Genomic DNA, 20048 nt, shown 5'->3' on the forward strand with positions numbered 1-20048 from the left:
CTGGAGAAGACTCTTGAGAGTCCCTTGGACAGCAAGGAGATAAAACCAGTCAATCTGAAAGGAAATGAATCGTGACTATTCATTGGAAGGACTGGTGCTGAAACTGAAGCTCCAATACCTTGGCCACCTTATGGAAAGAGCCCCCCCACTGGAAAAGACCGTAATGCTAGGAAAGTTTGATGGCAAAAGAAGGGGGTGGGGGCAGAGGATGAGATGGTTAGACAGCATCGCCAGCTCTATGGACGTGAATTTGAGCAAACTCTGAGAGACAGTGTAGGACAGAGGAGCCTGGTGTGCTATGGCCCACGGGGTTGCAAAGAGTTGGAGATGATTTAGTGACTGAACAACAGTAACAATGATGTCCATGTCATCCAGGTGATGTCCCAAGTGATGTAACTTCTGATGTTAGTAATTTGTGCCCTTTTCCTCTTAGTTATGCTGGCTAGAGGTTTATAGATTTACTTGATCTTTTCAAAGAATCAACTTTCTGTTTTGCTGATTTTTTTTCTCTATTTCCTGTTTTCAATGTCATTGATTCTGTTGCATTAAAAAAATTTTCCCTTTCCTCTCTTTGGATTTAATTTTCTCTTCTTTTTAAAAATTTTCCTAAAGCAGATGCTTATATGATGCTTAGCTGATAGATTTTAGATCTCTCTTCTTTTCTGAAATATGCATTCAATACTCTGGATTTCCCTTTAAAATACTAGTTTTGCTGCATTCCACAAATTTGGATAAGCTGTTTTTTCATTTTTATTTAGTTCAAAGTATTTAAAATTTGTTTTTGAAATTTTGTCTGTAACCCTTGTGTTATTTAAACATGTGGTGTTTAATCTCCAAGCATTTTGGTACTTTCTAATTATCATTGTTGATTTCTAGTTTAATTCCACTGTGGTCTAAAAGCAGACATTGTATGATGTGTATTTCTTTAAATTTGTTAAAGTGTGTCTTATGGCCTAGAATGTGGTCTATCTTAGTGAATGCTCTATGTGAGATTGAGAAGAATACATATTCACAATTGTTGAATAACATATTTTATAGTTGTCAATTATGTTCAAAAATGTGCAATGGTTTCCTTACTGATTTTCTCTCTGCTGGATCTGCCCAATTCTGAGAGAGGGATGTTGAAGTTTTCTACTATAATAATGCATTGATCTATTTCTCCTTACAATTGTATTGGTTTTTGTCTCACTGATTTTGATGCCCTGTTTTTAGATGCATATACATTAAGGATTACTATGTCTTCTTGGAGAATTGATCCCTTATCATTTTGTAATGTCTGTCTTTATCACTGATAATTTTCCTTACTCAAAAGTTTGTTTTTCTGAAATTAATAGCATTGTTCTATCTTTTAGCATATTTTTTCCGTCCACTTTCTTTACTCTATTTGTGTCTTCATACTTAAAGTGGGCTTCAACTACATATAATAGGGTCTTTTTTGGATACATTCTAATAATTGCTGTCTTTTAATGGAAGTAATTAGACCAATGGCATTTATAGTGATTATTGATATAGTTGGGTTTCCATACATACCTACATTTGTTAGTTTCCTACTTGTTCTTTATATTTGTGCCTTATACTCTTTTTATGTCTTTTGATTTTTTAATTAATTGAGAATTTTGTATGATTCCATTTTTTCTTTCTTAGTGTATCAATTATCTTTTTAAAAAAACCCTTTTAGTGGTTGCCTTAAAATTTGCCCTGGGTATTTACAGCTAATTCAAATAACACTATATTACTTCATGGGAATTGCAAGTACCTTTTAATAACCAAGCATCCCTAACTTCTCCCTCCTGTCAATAATCAGTGTATTATTGAGTCATTCACTTCAAATATATAAAAGGCATAATCACCAAATACATTGTTGTTGCTACTATTTTGAGCAAGCTCTTATCTGTTAGATCAATTAAAGAATAAGAAAAATAAAAGTCTTAATTTTAACTTCACTTATTCCCTCTTTATTGTTCTTGTATTAACAGTATTTTCTTATGTTCTATATTCCTTTTTGTTAAATTGAAATATAGCTGATTTACAATGTTGTGTTAATTTCAAGTGTATATCAAAGTGATTCAGATATATGTATTTGTGTATATATATATATCCTTTTCTTTCAAATTCTCTTCCCTTATAGGTTGTAAAAAATATTGAGTATAGTTTAATGTGCCATTCAGTAGGTCCTTGTTAGTTATTGATTTTATTCATATTTTTTTATATTTTATATAAATTATTTATAAATAATTTTTAAAATAAATTATTTATATATTTAAGTTTGATTCTAAAAATTCAGTAGTGTGTACTGTATTCTTGATGCTCTGGCTTCTGAGAGCTTGCTGACCCAAGGAGGTACTGCCCTTCCCCAGGATTAACCAATTCCTAGAAATAGTAGGACTTGCCTGCTAACATTCCTTAGATGTAGAAACCAATAAATTCTGAGTCCACACCCTCTCCTGCCTCCTCTTATTGGGCTCTTGAACTCTGCGGGCACTACTCACCTTTCCTTGCCACCCCAGTAACATGTACTTGACAACTAAGGACCACCCCTACAATGCAGACCCCACTGAGATTTCTCAGACTATTCACTTCTAAATCTGTGTAGCTTGCCACACCTAACCTTCCCCACTGCCTCCCAGGAAAACCAGGATGAGGCTCCTCCCCACCTCTTTCTGCCTGTTCCTATCTCCTCAGGACTTCCCTCTGTGGCCCTGCATGGCGCGTCTTGCCTCTTGTTTCTAAGAGGCTGTGAGTACAATAAAAAGTCTTCCTTTTTAACAATCATCTGTGTCTGTGCATCTTTCTGTGTCTGATGAAAACATAACTTGTGTCTTTATGGAGATCCAAATTGCTGACCTATATTATTTTCCTTCTCTCTGAGAGCTTCTTTGAACATTTCTTGCAAAATGTTCTTTTGCAAGAACATCAGGTCTCCTAGTAACAAATTCTCTCATTTTTTTTTCTTTGTTTGAGAAAGTCTTTATTTCTCCACCAACTCTTGAAGATGGTTTCACAGGTTGCAAAATTCCAGGTTTGTGGGTCTTTTTCTCTCGACACTTAAGATAGTCCAATCCTGGGACTTCCCTGGTGGTCCAATGGTTAAAAATTTGCCTTCCAATGCAGGAGACACGGGTTGAATCCCTGGTTGGGGAAATAAGATCCCACATACTGTGGGGAGACCAAGTCTGTGCACCCATTACTGAGACTGTGCACTCTAGAGCCCATGCTCCAAAACAAGAGAAGCCTGTGTGCCTCAACAAAGAGCCTGTACAATGCAATGAAAACCCAGCACAGAAAAAAATAAAATGTAAAATAAGTAAAATAGTCTGTGCCAACCTCCTTTTGTTTGTGTGATTGCTGAGAAGTCAGATGTAATTTTTGCTCCTCTGTAGATAATGCGTTTATTTTTTGTTTGTTTGTTTTGGGCAGTTTTCCTTTTTATGTTGTTTGAGCTTCCTGGATCTGTAGTTTGGTGTCTGACATTAACTTGCAGGAAATTCTCAGTCATTACTGTTTCAAATACTTCTTCTCCTGCTGTTATTTCCACTACAAATATATTATACTTTCAATAGTTGTCCCCTAGTTCTTACATGTAATGTTCCATTTTTCTCTTTGCTTTTCAATTTTGGAAGTTTCTATTGATAAATCCTCAAACTCAGAGATTCTTTCCTTAGCTTACGTCCAGTCTACTAATGAGTCCATCAAAGACATTCTTCACTTCTGTTACAGAGTTTCTACTCTCTTGAATTTGTTGCTTACATCATCCATCTGTTCTTGCATGCTGTATACTTTTTTCATTAGAGCCATTAGCATATTAATAATTTTTGTTTTCAGAGAGTTCTCCTATAAGTGTAATTTTTTTAAAAAGATATACAATAACAAGTGTTGGTGAGAATGTGGAGAAATTGGGACCTTTATATCTGCTGGTAGGAGTGTAAAATGAGGCAGCCACTTTGGAAAGCAATTTGGCAGTTTCTAAAAGTGTTAAACATAAAGCTAGCATAAGATCAAAAATTCTTCTAGGTGTCTACCAAAAGAAATGAAAACATATATCCACATAAAAATTTGTACATGAATATTCATAGCAGCATTATTCATAGTAGCCAGAAGTAGAATAATCCAAATATCCAACAACTGGTGAATAGATTGTTTATAAGTTGTATATCCATACAGTAGAATATTGTTGTTCAGTGGCTAAGTCAGGTACGATTCTTTGCAACCCCATGAACTGCAGCACTCCAGGCTTCCCTAGCCTTCATTATCTCCTGGAGTTTGCTCAAACTCAAGTCCATTGAGTCGGTGATGCCTTTCAGCCATCTCATGCTACTCAAACATAAAAAGAATGTCACAACATGGATAAATCTTGAAAGCGTTATGTTAAAGAATCCAAACACAAAAGGCCACATGTTATATGGTTCCATTTATATTAATGTCTAGAATGGGTAAATCCATAGAGAAGAAAGCAGATCAGTGGTTACCAGGAACTTTGGGGAGGGGAGAATTAGTAACTGCTGATGGGTATGGGGTGTCATATTTGTGTCATTAAAATGTTCTGGAATTACTGATAACTGATGCAAATCCTGCTAATAAACTGAAACACATTGAATTGTCCACTTTAAAGGGCAAATTGTGTAGAATGTGAATTACATCTTAAAAATAAAATTGATTAATAAGTAAAATATATGATATGTTAGAATATGATGACTATAGATTTGAAAGTCATTGATGACGTGATTCAGCTACTAACTACCAGGGAGCCTCTATTTCCTTTTTGGCAAAATAAGGGTTTAGTCTAAATGATCCATAGGGTGGCTTCCAAATCTAGTTTCCAGTGATTCCCTCAATCTTCCTGCATGATTAGCAATTTCAAAATAACTGCTGAAAGGTCAACTCTAGAATAAAATACAGTCCTTATACTTTAGGTATTTCATTAAAGGCATCTCTATTCTTGAGTATTGGTTATTTTATGTATTTCCCTATTAATCAAAGCAACAACTTTGACTTGGCGGCATTTCTGTAAGATTATAATTTCCCATGAAGAATATTTCTAATTGATTGTGAGCTCATGAAGAGAAATACTGAAGTTAAAGTAATTTACAAAATTGGGTATAACCACAAATGACAGAACAATTTTCACCGGGGATTAATGAAGAAAGAAATGTGGGTAGCTGTTGGATTTTTGAGCCAAGTTGTAAACATATACAGTAGTTATTGTTGACATGAAAATAGATAATCAAGAATAGTGACTTCGTAAATTCTGTGAGTTCATAGATTTTGCATAAAGCTTATAGAACTATGGTTAAAGTTTGGGCTCCATGATCACCTGTCTGGGTTAGGACGCTGGATTCACCACTTATCAATACCAAGACACCTGTGCCTGTTTCCTTATCTGTCATGTGTTATAGTAGGTGTACCTCAGTAAGATGGTTGGGAGGATTAAATAATATGATGCTTAAAGAGCACTAAGAAAAATATCTGAGCCATGGTAAGGACACAGCAAACATTAACATTATCTATTTTCAGCGAATGGGCTCCTCTGGTGGCCCAGATGGTAAAGACTCTTCCTGCAATGCAGGAGACGCAGGTTTGATCCGTGGGTTGGGAAGATCCCCTGGAGAAGTTAATGGCTACTCACTCCAGTATTCTTGCCTGGAGAATTCCATGGACAGAGGAGCCCTGTGGGCTACAGTCCATGGGGTCGCAAAGAGTTGGAACCGACTGAGCAAATGCATACACACAGAGACATTTTCAACAAACACTCAAACACTTGATGAATACTTTCCTCGTCGTTCAGACAGTAAAGAATCTGCCTGCAATGGAGACTTGGAATCTGCCTGCCAGTGCAGAAGACAAGAGACTCAGGTTCAATCCCTGGGTTGGGAAGATCCCTTGGAGGAGGAAATGGCAACCCACTCCAGTATTCTCGCCTGGGAAATTCCACGGACAGAGGAGCATGGCAGGCTACAGTTCATGGGGCCGCAAAGAGTCAGATACGACTTAGCAACTAACACTTTCCACTTGATGAATGTTTTAAACTCACTTGACATTGCTTTGACAAATACAGTGTTTACAGTTATATTGTGTTCTAACTCAACTTTCTCAGTAGTTATTTCTTGTTTAACAATGAGATTTTTCACAAGGTGAACAACATGCTTTTTTTTTTAACAGAATAAAAGCAAGAAAACTTCACTAACAAGATGAAGATCCTGCTAATTATATTTGTTCCGATCTTCTGGACTGAAACCCTGACATATCAGAGCCCAGGTACCACTATATTTTATGTTTATTATTATTAGGAAAATAAATATTTTTGTCTCAACAAATCTTTATTTTAATTAATAGAAACAAGGGATGTATTTCTTTACTGAAAAATCGAAGTAGACGGAATTTATTTGTAGTTGGTGATATACAATATCAAGCGTACTCAAGCTTTCAAAGATGATAGAAAACTAGATGCAAAATCATGAGTTATGGTATACCTGGCCAGAAAAACTTCAATTAATCACTGATTTTTTTGAAGTCCTGATGTTCTGTGTCTCTATGAATAGAGTTAGCCCATTTGTTTTGTAGGTCAGTTTGCAACTTGGCTTTAATAAATGAAAGAAAAGGGAAAAAAAGGAACCCCACAGAGGAAATTATATGTATATAATAATTAATATAAAAGCTTTCATATTCCTTATACATGTAGAATATGAAAGCTAGATTTATTTGTATTTATAAACACATCACTCAAAGAAATATTTTTAACTCTGCATGTGCTACCCTCAGATTTCCTGATATCAGGGTCACTTTTTAAGAAATATCCTGCTTAGTTAAACATTTACGAGCAGATCACTAATTGGGAGGATGGAGGTGGCTGACCATTTCTGCTAAAGTCAACACTGGTGTTTTTTTCCATCATCCAGATGCTCTTTATGAGGTACGCATATATTCCCCCACCCCTAGTTGCTGTGAATATTGCCTACAATGGCTCACAGCAGTACCTCGCTTTCTCAGGAGAATTGCCCTTGGTTTTCCCAGAGCCACCTTACCCAGGAGGTTATGCCTGTAACCCTCCAATCCTTCTCTCCAATTCTTGGGGAAGGTCTGTAGCTGATAACTGACTGTTGTTAGTCACTAAATCATGTCCATCTATTTTGTGACCCCATGGACCACAGCCAGCCAGGCTCCTCTGTTCATTCAGTACTTTCCTAGGCGACCATACTGGAGTTGGTTGCCATTTCCTTCTCCAAGGGATCTTCCCAAACCAGGGAATTAACCTGTTTCCTGGACTGACAAGTGGATTCTTTACCACTAAGCAGGGAAGGAAACTGTTTTCTACATTGGCAGGTGGATTCTTTACCACTAAGCCATCCCTCTTGAGCCAAAGAGGGATGCTCTGGTGTAAAGGATGCACCAGAGTCTCCTCAAATCAAGCTACACCCTGCTTCTCTTCCTCTGCCTCCCCTCAATCAAAAGCTCCTGTTTCAGATCTGCCTCTATGATCTCCAGCCCAAGATAGCTGCTTCTCTGCTTGATACTGTTATAAAAGTTGCTTTTAATCCACAGGCCACTTGGCGACTTTCTGGTATCACATTGTTTATTCTTTTAGTACAATATCAAGTTGTTTGGGGTTCCAAAAAACCAAAAAACAACAACGACAAAAATGTCAGTTGGTTGCCTTTGGCACAGAGTTGAGAAAGAAAAATCTGTTGTTAACATTACAGAAGTTCTCTTGTTTGACATTTTAGCATAAACAAGTACAGTTTCCTCTGTTTGACCTCCAGAAGACTCTTTCCTCGGGATTCTGAGTTACCCTTAATACTAGGACATAATCTCAGAGGAGATGTGGTTAAAATACCAAGGCTAAACCATCACCTCATTTGGGTTTGTTGTCATCTTATTTTGATAGGGCCAGGCCCTGAGTATGCTGATGTGGTGTTTCTCGTGGACAGCTCCGACCGCCTGGGAATTAAGTCCTTCCCGTTTGTGAAGTCCTTCATCAACAAGATGATCAGCAGCCTCCCCATAGAGGCTGACAAGTACCACGTGGGCCTGGCCCAGTACAGTGATGGGCTCCACAGAGAGTTCCTGCTCAGAGCCTTCAAGAGCAGGGGCCCCATGTTGAATCACATCAAGAAGAACTTCGGGTTCCTGGGGGGCTCCTTGCGGATTGGGAACGCTCTCCAGGAGGTGCACAGGGCCTACTTCTCAGGCGGGAGGGACAAGAAACTGTTTCCCCCGATCCTAGTGGTCCTGGCTTCCGCCGAGTCCGAAGATGCTGTGGAAGAGGCCGCCGAAGCACTGCGCAAAGATGGGGTGAGGATCGTCTCCGTGGGGATGCAGGGGGTGTCTGAGAAGACCCTGAAGGCCATGGCCACGGGCCAGTTCCACTACAGCCTCCGGACGGCCAGGGACCTCAGCACATTCTCCAGAAACATGATGCAAATTCTCAAGGATGCAGTTCAGTACAAAGATGGAGTAGCCCACTCTGATATGGAAGGTAAGGAGGTCCTTGGTTGAAGAGGTGTCCTACCCCTATGCACTCTGACCCAGAAAGCCATCTCCTATTATCTCTAGGGTGCCACCCACGAGAAATCTCTATTTCATGCAGAAATGTAGAAGACCTCCTTCTCATCAACTTTCATTCCTGATCCCCTAAAGCTAAAAGGAGGCTACCACAGCTTCTCATTTGAAAAATGCTTTATTTGTGTCTTAGGAAAGTTCTCCATAAGACCCCCAAACAGAGGACCTTTGAGTAAAAATATAGTTTACTTAGGAGGTAATCCTAGAAAGCCTTACCAAAGAGAGGGTGACGTGAGACAGGAGGCCACATAAGCAATGTTGATGAGCAGGTGGAACAGGTCAGTACACACATGGAAGGCACCCAGTAAGTATACTGCACTGCTAAGGGGGTCCAACCATTCCATCCAGAGCAAGGTAGAAAGAGTTCCTACCAAATGGATTTTTCTGGCTGCCTCTGTGCTCAGTTGATGATGAGAGGCTATTCTGAGTAGGTGCTATCTAGTTCTAAGACTCAAGGAAGCCACTCAGTGTGGTAAAGAGTGCCCTTACTACAGGTCAAAAAGATCCAGACAATGGCACTAGCTGACTGTGAACTTGAGAAAGTAGGGTCATCTCTGTCTCTGTGAGCCTTGCATCAGCACCCTCATTTGTAAGATATTAAAGTTGGAATGATCTTGAAACTTTTTTCCAGCTCTCATTCACCAATTCCTTGGCTATCACTATGGGTTGATTTTGTAATCAGACCAGGCTATGCCTTAATAAAAAGTAGACCTCCTGAATAAGAAGTTTATTGATTTCCCTTGTAACATTATAGGACTAGTGCTCAGGTTGACCAGTTGTTTTGCTCCTATTCAAATAATTAGGCTGGTGGTGGCTCTTCCATCTTCAAATATTACTTTCAAGGTGCCCTGGGAATTGGTATGAAGCTGGTGAAGGGGAAAAAGAGGGAAGGTCATTCACGGGATGATTTTATGGGCTAAGCTTGGAAGAGGCACACATTACTTCTGCTCACATTTCTTTAGTAAGATCTTAGTCCCATGGCCACACCTAACTGCAGGTGAGGCTGGGAACTATGTCTAGTCTTGTGCGAGCAAGAGGAGGAAATGGGTTTGGGTAAGTATTGGGCAGCCTCTGTTCAGTTAGTGTTGCCTCTGAAGCACCAGGAAGTACTTTTACCTCCACTTTTCCCAGGCTTCATTCCTTCTGCCTTGGGGGAAGTAGCAAGTTCTCAGAGCACATGTACTTCTCCTCCTAGAGAGACCCTCCAGTGACCCTTCGCTGGTGACTGAGACAGTAAAGAATCTGCCTGCAATGCAGGAGACCCGGGTTCAATCCCTGGGTTGGGAAGATCCCTTGGAGGCGGGTGTGGCAACCCACTCTAGTATTCTTGCCTGGAGAATCCCCATGGACAAGGGAAGCCAGCAGACTACCATCCATGGGGTCCCAAAGAGTCGGACACGACTGAGTGACTAAGCACATGAATGAATGTGACCCTTCACCTTGGGAACCTTGGAGATCTTACAACCCTGTAGATAGCTTGAGGTCTCCATGACAGTAGGGCTTTACCACCTTCTTAGAAGGCTCTGGGTACTGACCGTGTTTCTCTCACTCCTCCTGATTTATTTCACAGCAGTATATGGTTCAAAAAGGGTTGCTTGTCAGGACCCTATCTTTCCCTTTGAAAGTGAAAATGTTAGTCACTCAGTGATGTCTGACTCTTTGTGACCCCATGGACTGTAGTCCACAAGGCTCCTCTGTTCATTGAGTTCCCCAGGCAAGACTATTGGAGTGGATTGCCATTCCTTTCCTGATCCAGGGACTGAACCCAGGTCTTCCACATTGCAGGCAGATTCTTTACCACCTGAGCCACCAGGGAAGCCTAGAGGTTAAGAATAAGGGTTTTGGAATCTGAGTTCAAACCCTGGCTTGGCTGCTAAGGGCCTTGAGTAAGCTGCTTAAATTTTGAGCTCCAGTTTCCTTACCTATAAAGTGAGGATAATAGTGTTGGCCTTATGATATGAGTGATATGACTTGTATGGAGTTTGGCAAACAGTTTGTAATAGCTATTTGCAAATAAGTGCTGAGCTGAGCAAGCCATGCTGAAAGTTTTATTTAGCCAACTATGTGGGGGTTCAGAGTACATTAGTAGATTTATGAGAATTATAATTCCACAAATACTTCTGAGCTCCTACCAGGCACCAGGTACCGGAGAGATAGAGGTAAGTAAGATATGTCTTTTGGCTTCTAGAGCTCACTATCTTAGGGTAGCTTTGGGCAAGATTTGAACTTATCTCTCAGCTGCACTTATCACAGTTGTGGTTCCCCCATCTGTGCCTGGAGTGGGTATTTTCTGGGCATGTGATATACTCTCCCCTGCATTCCAGATTTATACAACCAACTGCTTACCTGGCATCTTCAATAGATCTCGAATTTAGCATGTCTGAAACAGAGCTCTTGACTCCTCCCTCCAACCTGTTCTTCCCCTATCTCCCCTATCTTGGAAAAAGACACAACCAACATCCTCTCACTTGTTCACATCAAAAACCTAGGCGCTTTCAACACTACTTTCTGTCTCCTACCATATATCTAATTTATCATCAAGTCCTCCATTCTATCTCGAATTCATGTATCAAAACTACTCTTTTTGTTCTATCTTATCTGCTTTATCTTTGCCCAAGAACCATTATCTATTTCCTGTATTAGGACAATTACTTTTAAGTAAATTTTAATGAGCTCATTGTCTCCCTTCAGGAACTAGGGTGATATTTAAAAGATGCGAATAAGATCATGTGAGTCCCATATGAATGGACCTGGTTCCCTCTGACCTCATCATTGTTCCCCTTGCTCATCGGCTCCAGCTACTCTGGGCTTCTTGCTTGTTTCTACTTCAAGCCTTTCTTTCTGCCAGAATTATTCTTTTTTTTTTTCAAACAACGTGCAGCTGAATCTTTCTCTTCGCCTTTCTCAACCTAAATGTGATCCTTTCAGAGAGGCCTTCCCTAACTTATTTATGTCTCAGATAATTTAGTTCTTACCCCACATCACCAACATAGGGCAAATTTTGCTCAGAATTCTTATTTTTATTTTTTTTCAGCAAAAAATTGCTACCTCTATTTGTCATGACTCCCTCCATTTTCCCTAATGACGTCTGACAATCTATACGGTGGCTTTCTCACTCTGAGCCAGGGGTCTGTACTAACCTACCTGCCTTTTCTCTCTCCATAGTCCCCTTTCCCAGGGCCTGTGAGAAAGATTCAATTGCCGACCTCATGTTTCTGGTGGATGAGGCTGTTGGGACCACAGAGAATCTAAGGCTTCTGCAGAACTTCTTGAAGAACATCACCTCCTCCATGGATGTGCAAAACAACTGCCTGCGGCTTGGACTTATGAGTTACAGTGACAGAGTCAAGACGTTTTCTCTTCTGAACTCGAGCACAACCCTGTCTGAATTTCAGAAGCAAATCCAGAAGCTTTCTCTGGAGGCTGGGAAATCCATTGCTGGAGCTGCCCTTGAGCAGATGAGGAGGGAAGGCTTCTCAGCATCACATGGCAGCAGACGGGCCCAAGGAGTGCCCCAAATAGCAGTCCTGGTTACTAACAGGCCGTCGGATGACAATGTGCGGGAGGTGGCCCTCGACCTCCGGCTGCAGGATGTAACTGTTCTTGCCGTGGGCATTGAAGGGGCCAACAAGACCCAGTTAGAAGAAATAGTGTCTTACCCTCCGGGACAGACCATCTCCATGCTAGGGTCCTATGCAGACTTGCATAATTACAGTAAGAACTTCTTTAAAAAGCTCCAGAATGAAATATGGTCCCAAATTTCGACTCAGGCTGAACAAGTGGAACTTGATAAAACTGGTATGTTTTAAAAAATACTTCTCATATTATAAAAGTAATAGGAGCAGTTGTCAAGGGTGGGAGCAGAGTCAGGCTCAAGGACTTACTGTAATTGGGTATAGGAATTTTGGGAGTTATGAAAATATTCTAAAGTTAGATTTTGGTGATAGTTTCTCTTTATAAATTTTCAAACCTTATGACTTTCCTAAATGCTATTAAATGATTGCAATGGAGGTTTTAAGCATGTTAAGTCATATAGGAATAAAATATAAAAATGGTAATTATAAAATAGTTTAATAGTGTTGATGAACATAAAAAAAAAATCTCCTGTAGTCTTAACTTTCAGATAAAGCCATTCTTAACATTTCTCTTATCTTTTAGTCTCTTCTCTCTCTCTACACTCATGGACACACAAACACATGCATACACATTTTTAAAAAAGGATGTAACATGGGTATCAGTGCTGTTGAAAAGAACTTAATGTAATGATGGAAATGTTCTTTGTCTTCACTGTTCAGTAAGGCAGTCACTAGCCAACTTTGGCTATTGAGCACTTGGAATGTGGCTAGTGGAACTGAAGAACTGAGTTTTAAGTTTAATTTAGTTTTAATTTATTTTTAACAGCCACATGCTGGTGGCTGGCATATTGGACAATGCAGGAACACACTGTTAGGTACTTGTTGTATCATTGACCATTACCTCTGAGTGTGACTAACAAAAGGAAAAAAAAATAACAATGATTTAGATATGATAAAACTATTTTCTGTTTCACAAATAAGTCCTAAGGTAGGTATTAAGAGCTGAATGGTACACCAGTGTCAGTGTCTAAGCTATTTTCTTGTTTGTGGTCTCTATTCCCAGTATCATAATCCAAGATAACTGCTCCTGGCATTACATTCACATCCAGCAACTAGAATGATAAAATAGAAGGAAAAGGCAGGCTTCCCCCTCCTTTTCTTCAAAGATATTCCCGGGAATTACACATGCCATCTTTGCTTATATCCCCTTGGCCAGAACTTAGTCACATATCACTCCTCATTAATGTAATCTTTACTTGGGGCAGCCAAGTACCTCGGCAAATTACTGGGGCCTAAATTAGTTTAGAAGAGAGAATGGATGTTAGGGATAACCAGGATGATATGCCTTACTCCCTTTTCTATCAACCTTATACCATGAACTTTTGTCCACCTCTTTAATGTTCATTGACAATATTCTTTTTAGGTTGGAAGTAATATTCCATCCTCTGGGTATAACATAATTTGTTTGATATAGCCTAAATTGTTGGATATAGAGGTTGTTGCCAGTATTCTGCTCTTATGAAGATCTTAGCAGGGATCATCATTGTACTTATATCTTTATCCACAACTGAATCTGCTATAGCCTTACCAAGTTCTTTTCAAAGGTGCCAGGACACACAGACAAAAGATACTCGATGTGGCTTTGAGTTTATCTACTTCTGAGCTATCTGTTGTCTTCACACATTTCCCTGCAATAAAATGCTTTCAAACAATTGGATTCAAATTTGGCAGTACCCACCTGGAAAAGAATCCTCCAATCACATTAAAGGTTAATTTTAAATTCACGTTAGTCAACTGAAAGTGTAAGGATGCAGTCCTGGGCCAGCCCTCACTTTCCTCTTGCATATATACATTACACGGCAGCAGCAAAGAACCAGTATCCTGTTACCTCCTGCATGATGCAGACAGCAGTCCTTCAGAGTGGCAGCTGCTTTGTTGTAGTATCAAGTTTAAGGCATAGGGGGATGTGTAGTGTGGTTTATCTCAGAGAGTTTGCAATTACGTGACAAAAACTATTGTTGCCATTATAGAATTTCTAAATGGGAAGAAATGGGACCAGGGCTAGGACAAGGGTATCCTTATCTTCCATAAAGCCTCAGTAAGTGGCTTCGCATTCATTCAGTGGCTCTCAAATATTGGTACCTGACTTAGGTTGGATTCTTCAGATGTAGATGTCAGATAAGGATTCATGTAAAATTGATGTATTAAAAATATACCCAGGAAAACTGGAGATCGGTAGGGAAGGGAGCATATGGGACCAGGAATGGCAGGATGATAAGCAAAGTCCCATGGAGGGCCAATTCCACTGAACCATTCTAGAGACAGTGTGGGTTAAAGCTTAGAGTTGTCCTACTCAGGGGGCAATGTAACCAAAGGATTCATATTCCAGCACACAGGAGGAAATATTCATTTCCAGACACTGCTGGCTCAAGTGAAAAGCAAAAAGGATTTCAACAACCTGAGTAGCCACCCACCCCTAGACACTGGTGCTAACTGTTGGAATGAAAGTGCTAGGAACTGGTTACACAAAAATGGTAAAGGATTTGAGGGGATATAGGTGGAGCACCCACAGTATCTACTATAAATTTATCAGGGCTTCCTGAGGAGATTGCTAATAATTCAGTGGCCCAATCCAATGACCAGTGTCTGAAGGTAGGGCAGGCATTTTAGAAAGCTCTCCAACGAACTCACACTAGCAATATCTGAGAACCACTACCTCAGTGAATTTGCCATGGTCTGCAGTGAGAGAACCAGCTTTGCAGTTTCAAAATGGTCAAACACAGACAACCAATCTCGACTGACTTAGTCACTGCTGTGTCCACCACCTCCGATACTACTGTTTTCAATTTATTTAATAGAACTTCATTAAAGGAAGGAAAATCTCACATTAACCAATCCAGGAGACTGATGGATAAGAAAAGATTGATGATTATCTTTGTAATGGAACTAGAGTGCCAGGGACCTGGACAGTGAAGACCATACTCCTCTGAGAAATACAGTCTCTCCCTGTAGACATATGTACAAGTGGGAAGCTAGACTGTAAGCAAAAGATTGCTGGAGGATGTGGAATCAGAGCAAAGGAGTTAGTTTTATGACTTAAATGTCTTGTGGTATTTAGTCAGGGGAATGATTCTATTTTAAAGTCCAATATATAGATCTATATATCTAGATAACTGTGCAGGTGAGACCTTGCCCCAGGGGACACATTTTCCTTCAACTCTGTCCAACTGAACTTTTTAGATGGATATATTCTGTAATTACACTGTCCCATGTAATAGCCACATGGAACTGTTAAGCACCTGAAATGTGGCTTTTGCAACTGAAGAGTTGACTTTTAAATTTTATTTAATTTTAAGCAGTTTAAGTTCACATTTTAATAGAAACATGTGACTAGTGGCTAGTGTATTGGACTGGCACAGCTCCAGGACGGGATGGATGGGCATTGCCATGGTTATCCCCTGGGACTTGAATTTTTTCTTCCTCATTACTGACCACCATTTTTCTTTATTAGATATATAAATCAATTCATTCTGGTCTCTATCACGTGTTTCTGTCTGGGGAATCAAACTTGTCTTTTGCAGATAACTGCTTCAGTTCAGTTCAGTTCAGTCGCTCAGTCGTGTCCGACTCTTTGCGACCCCATGAATCGCAGCATGCCAGTCCTCCCTGTCCATCACAAACTCCCGGAGTTTACTCAAACTCATGCCCATCGAGTCGGTGATGCCATCCAGCCATCTCATCCTCTGTCGTCCCCTTCTCCTCCTGCCCCTAATCCCTCCCAGCATCAGGGTCTTTTCCAATGAGTCAACTCTTCGCATGAGGTGGCCAAAGTATTGGAGTTTCAGCTTCAGCATTACCTTTGCCCTAATACTTTATATGTTGACTTCATAGTTTAATTCTCAAGCTTATTTTCAGTATTTCTGATTTCTTAAGAGCCAACTCCCCATAGCCTGAAGTAGTGTCAACAGCTATAAGTTACCAACAAGCTATCAAGAAAGAAAATATTTTTGAAATGACTAAATTGTCTTGTATTTTAGAGACCTTTTCACATACTCAACCAGGTAACTGTGCATATAACCTAAATTTAAAGATATATTTTTTTCTTCTACCCAATTAAAAAAATGGCTAAGTAGAGTAGTAAAAAGACTATTAGGAAAGCTAAAGCACTTTTTGACAGAGAATCTGCTCAACAAAGGAAAAATATTGAGAGCTCTTTCATTTACAATTTTCTGTTGAAATCTTGTGATGTACCAGGCCTCAGTTGGGCAGAAGCAGAAAACTAGGCAAAGTCTCTGCCTTCATGGAGCTGACACTCTGTGTCAGGAAACAGGCTGTGATCATGAACAAATGAATAAAGTAATTTCAGGAAGTAATGGGTATCATAAAGAAAGTAGACAGGGTAATAGGATAGATAATGATTGATGTGCTTTAGCTGGAAGGGAAGAGAAGGGCTTCTAAAGAACCTAGAACATTTGAGTTGACACATCCATGAGATGAGAAGGAACCAGCCATGTGAAGATTTGGGGGGAAGAATATTTCAGGAAAGAGGGCAGGCACAAAACTACAGGAGCAAGCTCAGTGTTGTTGAAACACAGTGAGGAAGATAAAGAATTGCTAATTCCCTTGTGGTTCGGCTGGTAAAGAATCCACCTGCGATGCAGGAAACCAGAGTTCGATCCCTGGGTTGGGAAGATCCCCTGGAGAAAGGAAAGGCTACCCACTCTAGTATTCTGACCTAGAGAATTCCAAGGACTGTATAGTCCATGGGGTTGCAAAGGGTCAGATACAACCGAGCAACTTTCACTCACTTACTCAGGAATAGGATGAGAAAGACAAGGAGGAAAGGTTAGTGTTATTTTTCATTTTAAAATTCTAACTACAGTGATAAATCATTTAAGTAGAAGAGTAATACGGTCCGGTTCTAGTTTTAAATATATTATTCTAGTGGCTCCAGGTAGAAGAGGTTATTGGGAAAGTTAGAAAGTCGTCTGAACCTATTTCTCAAAGGAATGATAAGGCATAAACTATAAATGCAGACAGGTGTCAATACCAGAAAATCAATCTTAAAAAGCCTGGAGGTTTGGGAATCTGGTCCGTAGTCTTTAATTCACTGCATGACCTCGGTGACCAGGCCTCACTCAGTTTCAATTTCCTCACAAGGTGGTGGTAAGTTTCACAGGAGAAAACGGATCTGAATGTGCTCAGTGAAATGTCCAGGCCTCAGCTGAAGTGTCCTCATTCTTCAGAAGCTGTTACCGAATCCAAACTCACTCTGCTCTTGATACACAGTAGGCCAGTAAATCTGAGATATGAGGTGTTAAGGTAAGGAATAACAACTTTATTTGGGAAGCCAGCAGACTGAGAAGATGGCAGACTAATGTCTCAAAATAATCATCTTATGGGGCCTGGATGCCATGTTCTTTTATAGAGCACAAAATGGGAGGGGGTGAGGAAGTGAAAAGATCATACATTTTGCAAGCATCTCCTGGAAAGGCCAGCCTCAGGGATGGGGGTGTTACTTTCTTCTTTTTGCAATCATTCACAGGTGGACAGAATCAGAATGTTTCCCTGAACAAAGGCTTACCATTCAGGCAGGGTGGCAGAGTTCCCAAGGCAAGCCGTTATGTATAGACAGTATTCTTTCAGTGAACAAAAGCAGCAGGAAGCAAAGGCTAAAGTAAAAGAAACAGATCCAACATGTAGTCAGATTTTGCTCTTCCCTGTAACAGCTTCAGAGCCTCAGGCTCCTCTCCAAATCCTCCTGCAAAGTTCTCTCCAGGTTCTCTACAATTAACAGAAGATGTACTTTCTGTTTTCAATTTTTCTGCAGGCTGTGTGGACACAAAGGAGGCTGATCTCTATTTCCTCATCGATGGCTCAGGAAGCATTCAGGGAAAACACTTTGAGCAAATCAAGGAATTCATGTTGGCGGTGATAGGGATGTTTAGCATTGGTCCAGACAAAGTTCGAGTCGGAGCTGTGCAGTATTCCCGTGAGAAGACAGTGGAATTTGATATCAATGACTACCTTAATGATGTGAAATTAAGAAAGGCTGTTTCTAACATCAAGCAACTTGGCGGCGGAACTCTTACTGGGGCAGCTCTGGATTTCATGCTGCCGCTGGTGAAGAAGGGAAGGAAGCAGCGAACAAATGAGGTACCCTGTCATCTCGTTGTGTTGACCGATGGGCTATCCGAAGATGCTGTCCTGGAACCTGCTGAGAGACTAAGGGCTGAAAATATCACCATCCATGCGATTGGTATTGGGGAGGCTAACAGAACACAACTGACACAAATTGCTAGGGAAGAGGAAAGGGTTAACTTTGGGCAGAACTTTGATGCTTTAAAAAGCATCAAAAATGAAGTCGTTCGCAGGATCTGCACTGAGAAAGGTAAGCAAAACAAAAAGGCTTTATTATCTGTACTTTCTTAGTTGTTTCAGGGGCACTAATAAGCCAAGTAGACGAGTGATGTGACCATTTGTCTGGCTCACATTTTGCTGAAGGGGTTCGGCTCCTGACTTTAAGCCAATTGCCAAGGTGGGAGAATCCCTCTGTAGACAGATGCCCCGAGGCCATCTTGAAAGCTGTAGGTGAGAAGGTTGCTAAGGATGCTGTTGCCTTAACCAAGCCCACTGCCATGGAGGTGAAAGTGTTAGTCACTCAGGTGTCCAACTCTTTGCGACCCCATGGACCGTAGCCTGCCAGGTTCCTCTGTCCGTGGAATTCTCCAAGCAAGAATACTGGAGTGGGTTGCCATTCCCTCCTTCAGGGGACCTTCCTGACCCAGGGATTGAACCCAAGTATTCTGCTTTGCATGCAGATTCTTTTACCCTCTGAGTTACCAGGAAAGCCCTATATTTGTGTGTGTGTGTGTGTGTGTGTGTGTGAGAGAGAGAGAGAGACACACTAATGGAGGCAGATGAGAACAGTGGAAAGAAAACGGGCTCTGGTTTTCAGTGGGTTAGGATTCAACTCATTTCATTACTTGAAACTTGTACTTGCTCATCTATAAAATTAGGACAGTACCTACATCAGAATATCCTTACAGTAAATACAAACTGTTATTTCTTTATTATGAAAGCATACCTGGTACATATGTAACCCCTGTTTATTTTTATTCATAATGCAAACAACATACTTGCATTTTTGTTCTGACTAAAAATTAAGTAACAGAAGTTAGGAAGAACAATGTGAAAATTCCTGCTGTGGACCTTGAATGGGTTACTTACTGTCTACCTGGCTTGGTCCTGTATGTGCAGGCTTATTATGAAGCTTAAAGGAAATAATGCATGTGGAGCATTTAGAAGAGGGCTTAGCCCATGGTAAGTGCTACATAAAGTGTGATTATTATAAAAGTTGGTCAAGGTGTTCATCGGTATGGAAAAGAAAAGAATTCTTGTTTTACTCTACTTACAAAAGTGAAACTGTGTTGGAATTTTCTCTGAGTCATTAAAATCCAAAGAAAAATAAGCCAGCAAATAAGTAACACTGACAGTAAAATCCTAAATCATAACTTTATTGATCTTTTTCTTCCCGTTATGGACAGGAGTAAAGTTGGGTCTTCAGGATGTCTTAGAAACAGTATGAATACAAGTTCCTTTATGTTTCCTGCAGTTGATGCCAAGGAAAGTAAAAAGATTTCAGGAGAAATAAAATAGACTGTATTTGAGGTCTTTTCAAAGGCAGGCACCAGTCTGAGGAGGGACAGGATATTTATTATTGGTAAAGTAGCTGCAGTCCATGCGCCCAAACCATACCATACCTGAGGGAGGAAACACTGTGGACAAGGAAAGGAGCCACAGATGGTGAACGGAGAGCCAGAAAAACCAAGACGCCAAAGCTGGACGGCCTAGGAAAAAACTGATTCCTCTCGGAGAGGACGTGGATAGAGCAAGGCCCAGGGTATCCATTCACAGGCA

The 20048-nt window shown here is 40.3% G+C and overlaps 1 protein-coding gene across 4 annotated transcripts in view; it reads left to right on the plus strand.

Moving 5' to 3' along the window:
- The window catches only part of COL6A5 (collagen type VI alpha 5 chain), a 152456-nt gene that overhangs the window by 22353 nt on the left and 110055 nt on the right, over positions 1–20048 (plus strand). For all 4 annotated transcript variants that reach the window (XM_043875110.1, XM_043875111.1, XM_043875112.1 and 1 more), the window contains exons 2-5: positions 6157–6252; positions 7880–8470; positions 11719–12351; positions 17959–18519. In XM_043875110.1, coding sequence (XP_043731045.1) covers positions 6186–6252; positions 7880–8470; positions 11719–12351; positions 17959–18519 — 1852 coding nt within the window. In that variant the 5' untranslated portion in view covers positions 6157–6185. The remainder of the gene's footprint in view (positions 1–6156; positions 6253–7879; positions 8471–11718; positions 12352–17958; positions 18520–20048) is intronic.

This window comes from Cervus elaphus, chromosome 19 (genome assembly GCF_910594005.1).
Source record: "Cervus elaphus chromosome 19, mCerEla1.1, whole genome shotgun sequence".
NCBI lineage: Eukaryota > Metazoa > Chordata > Mammalia > Artiodactyla > Cervidae > Cervus > Cervus elaphus.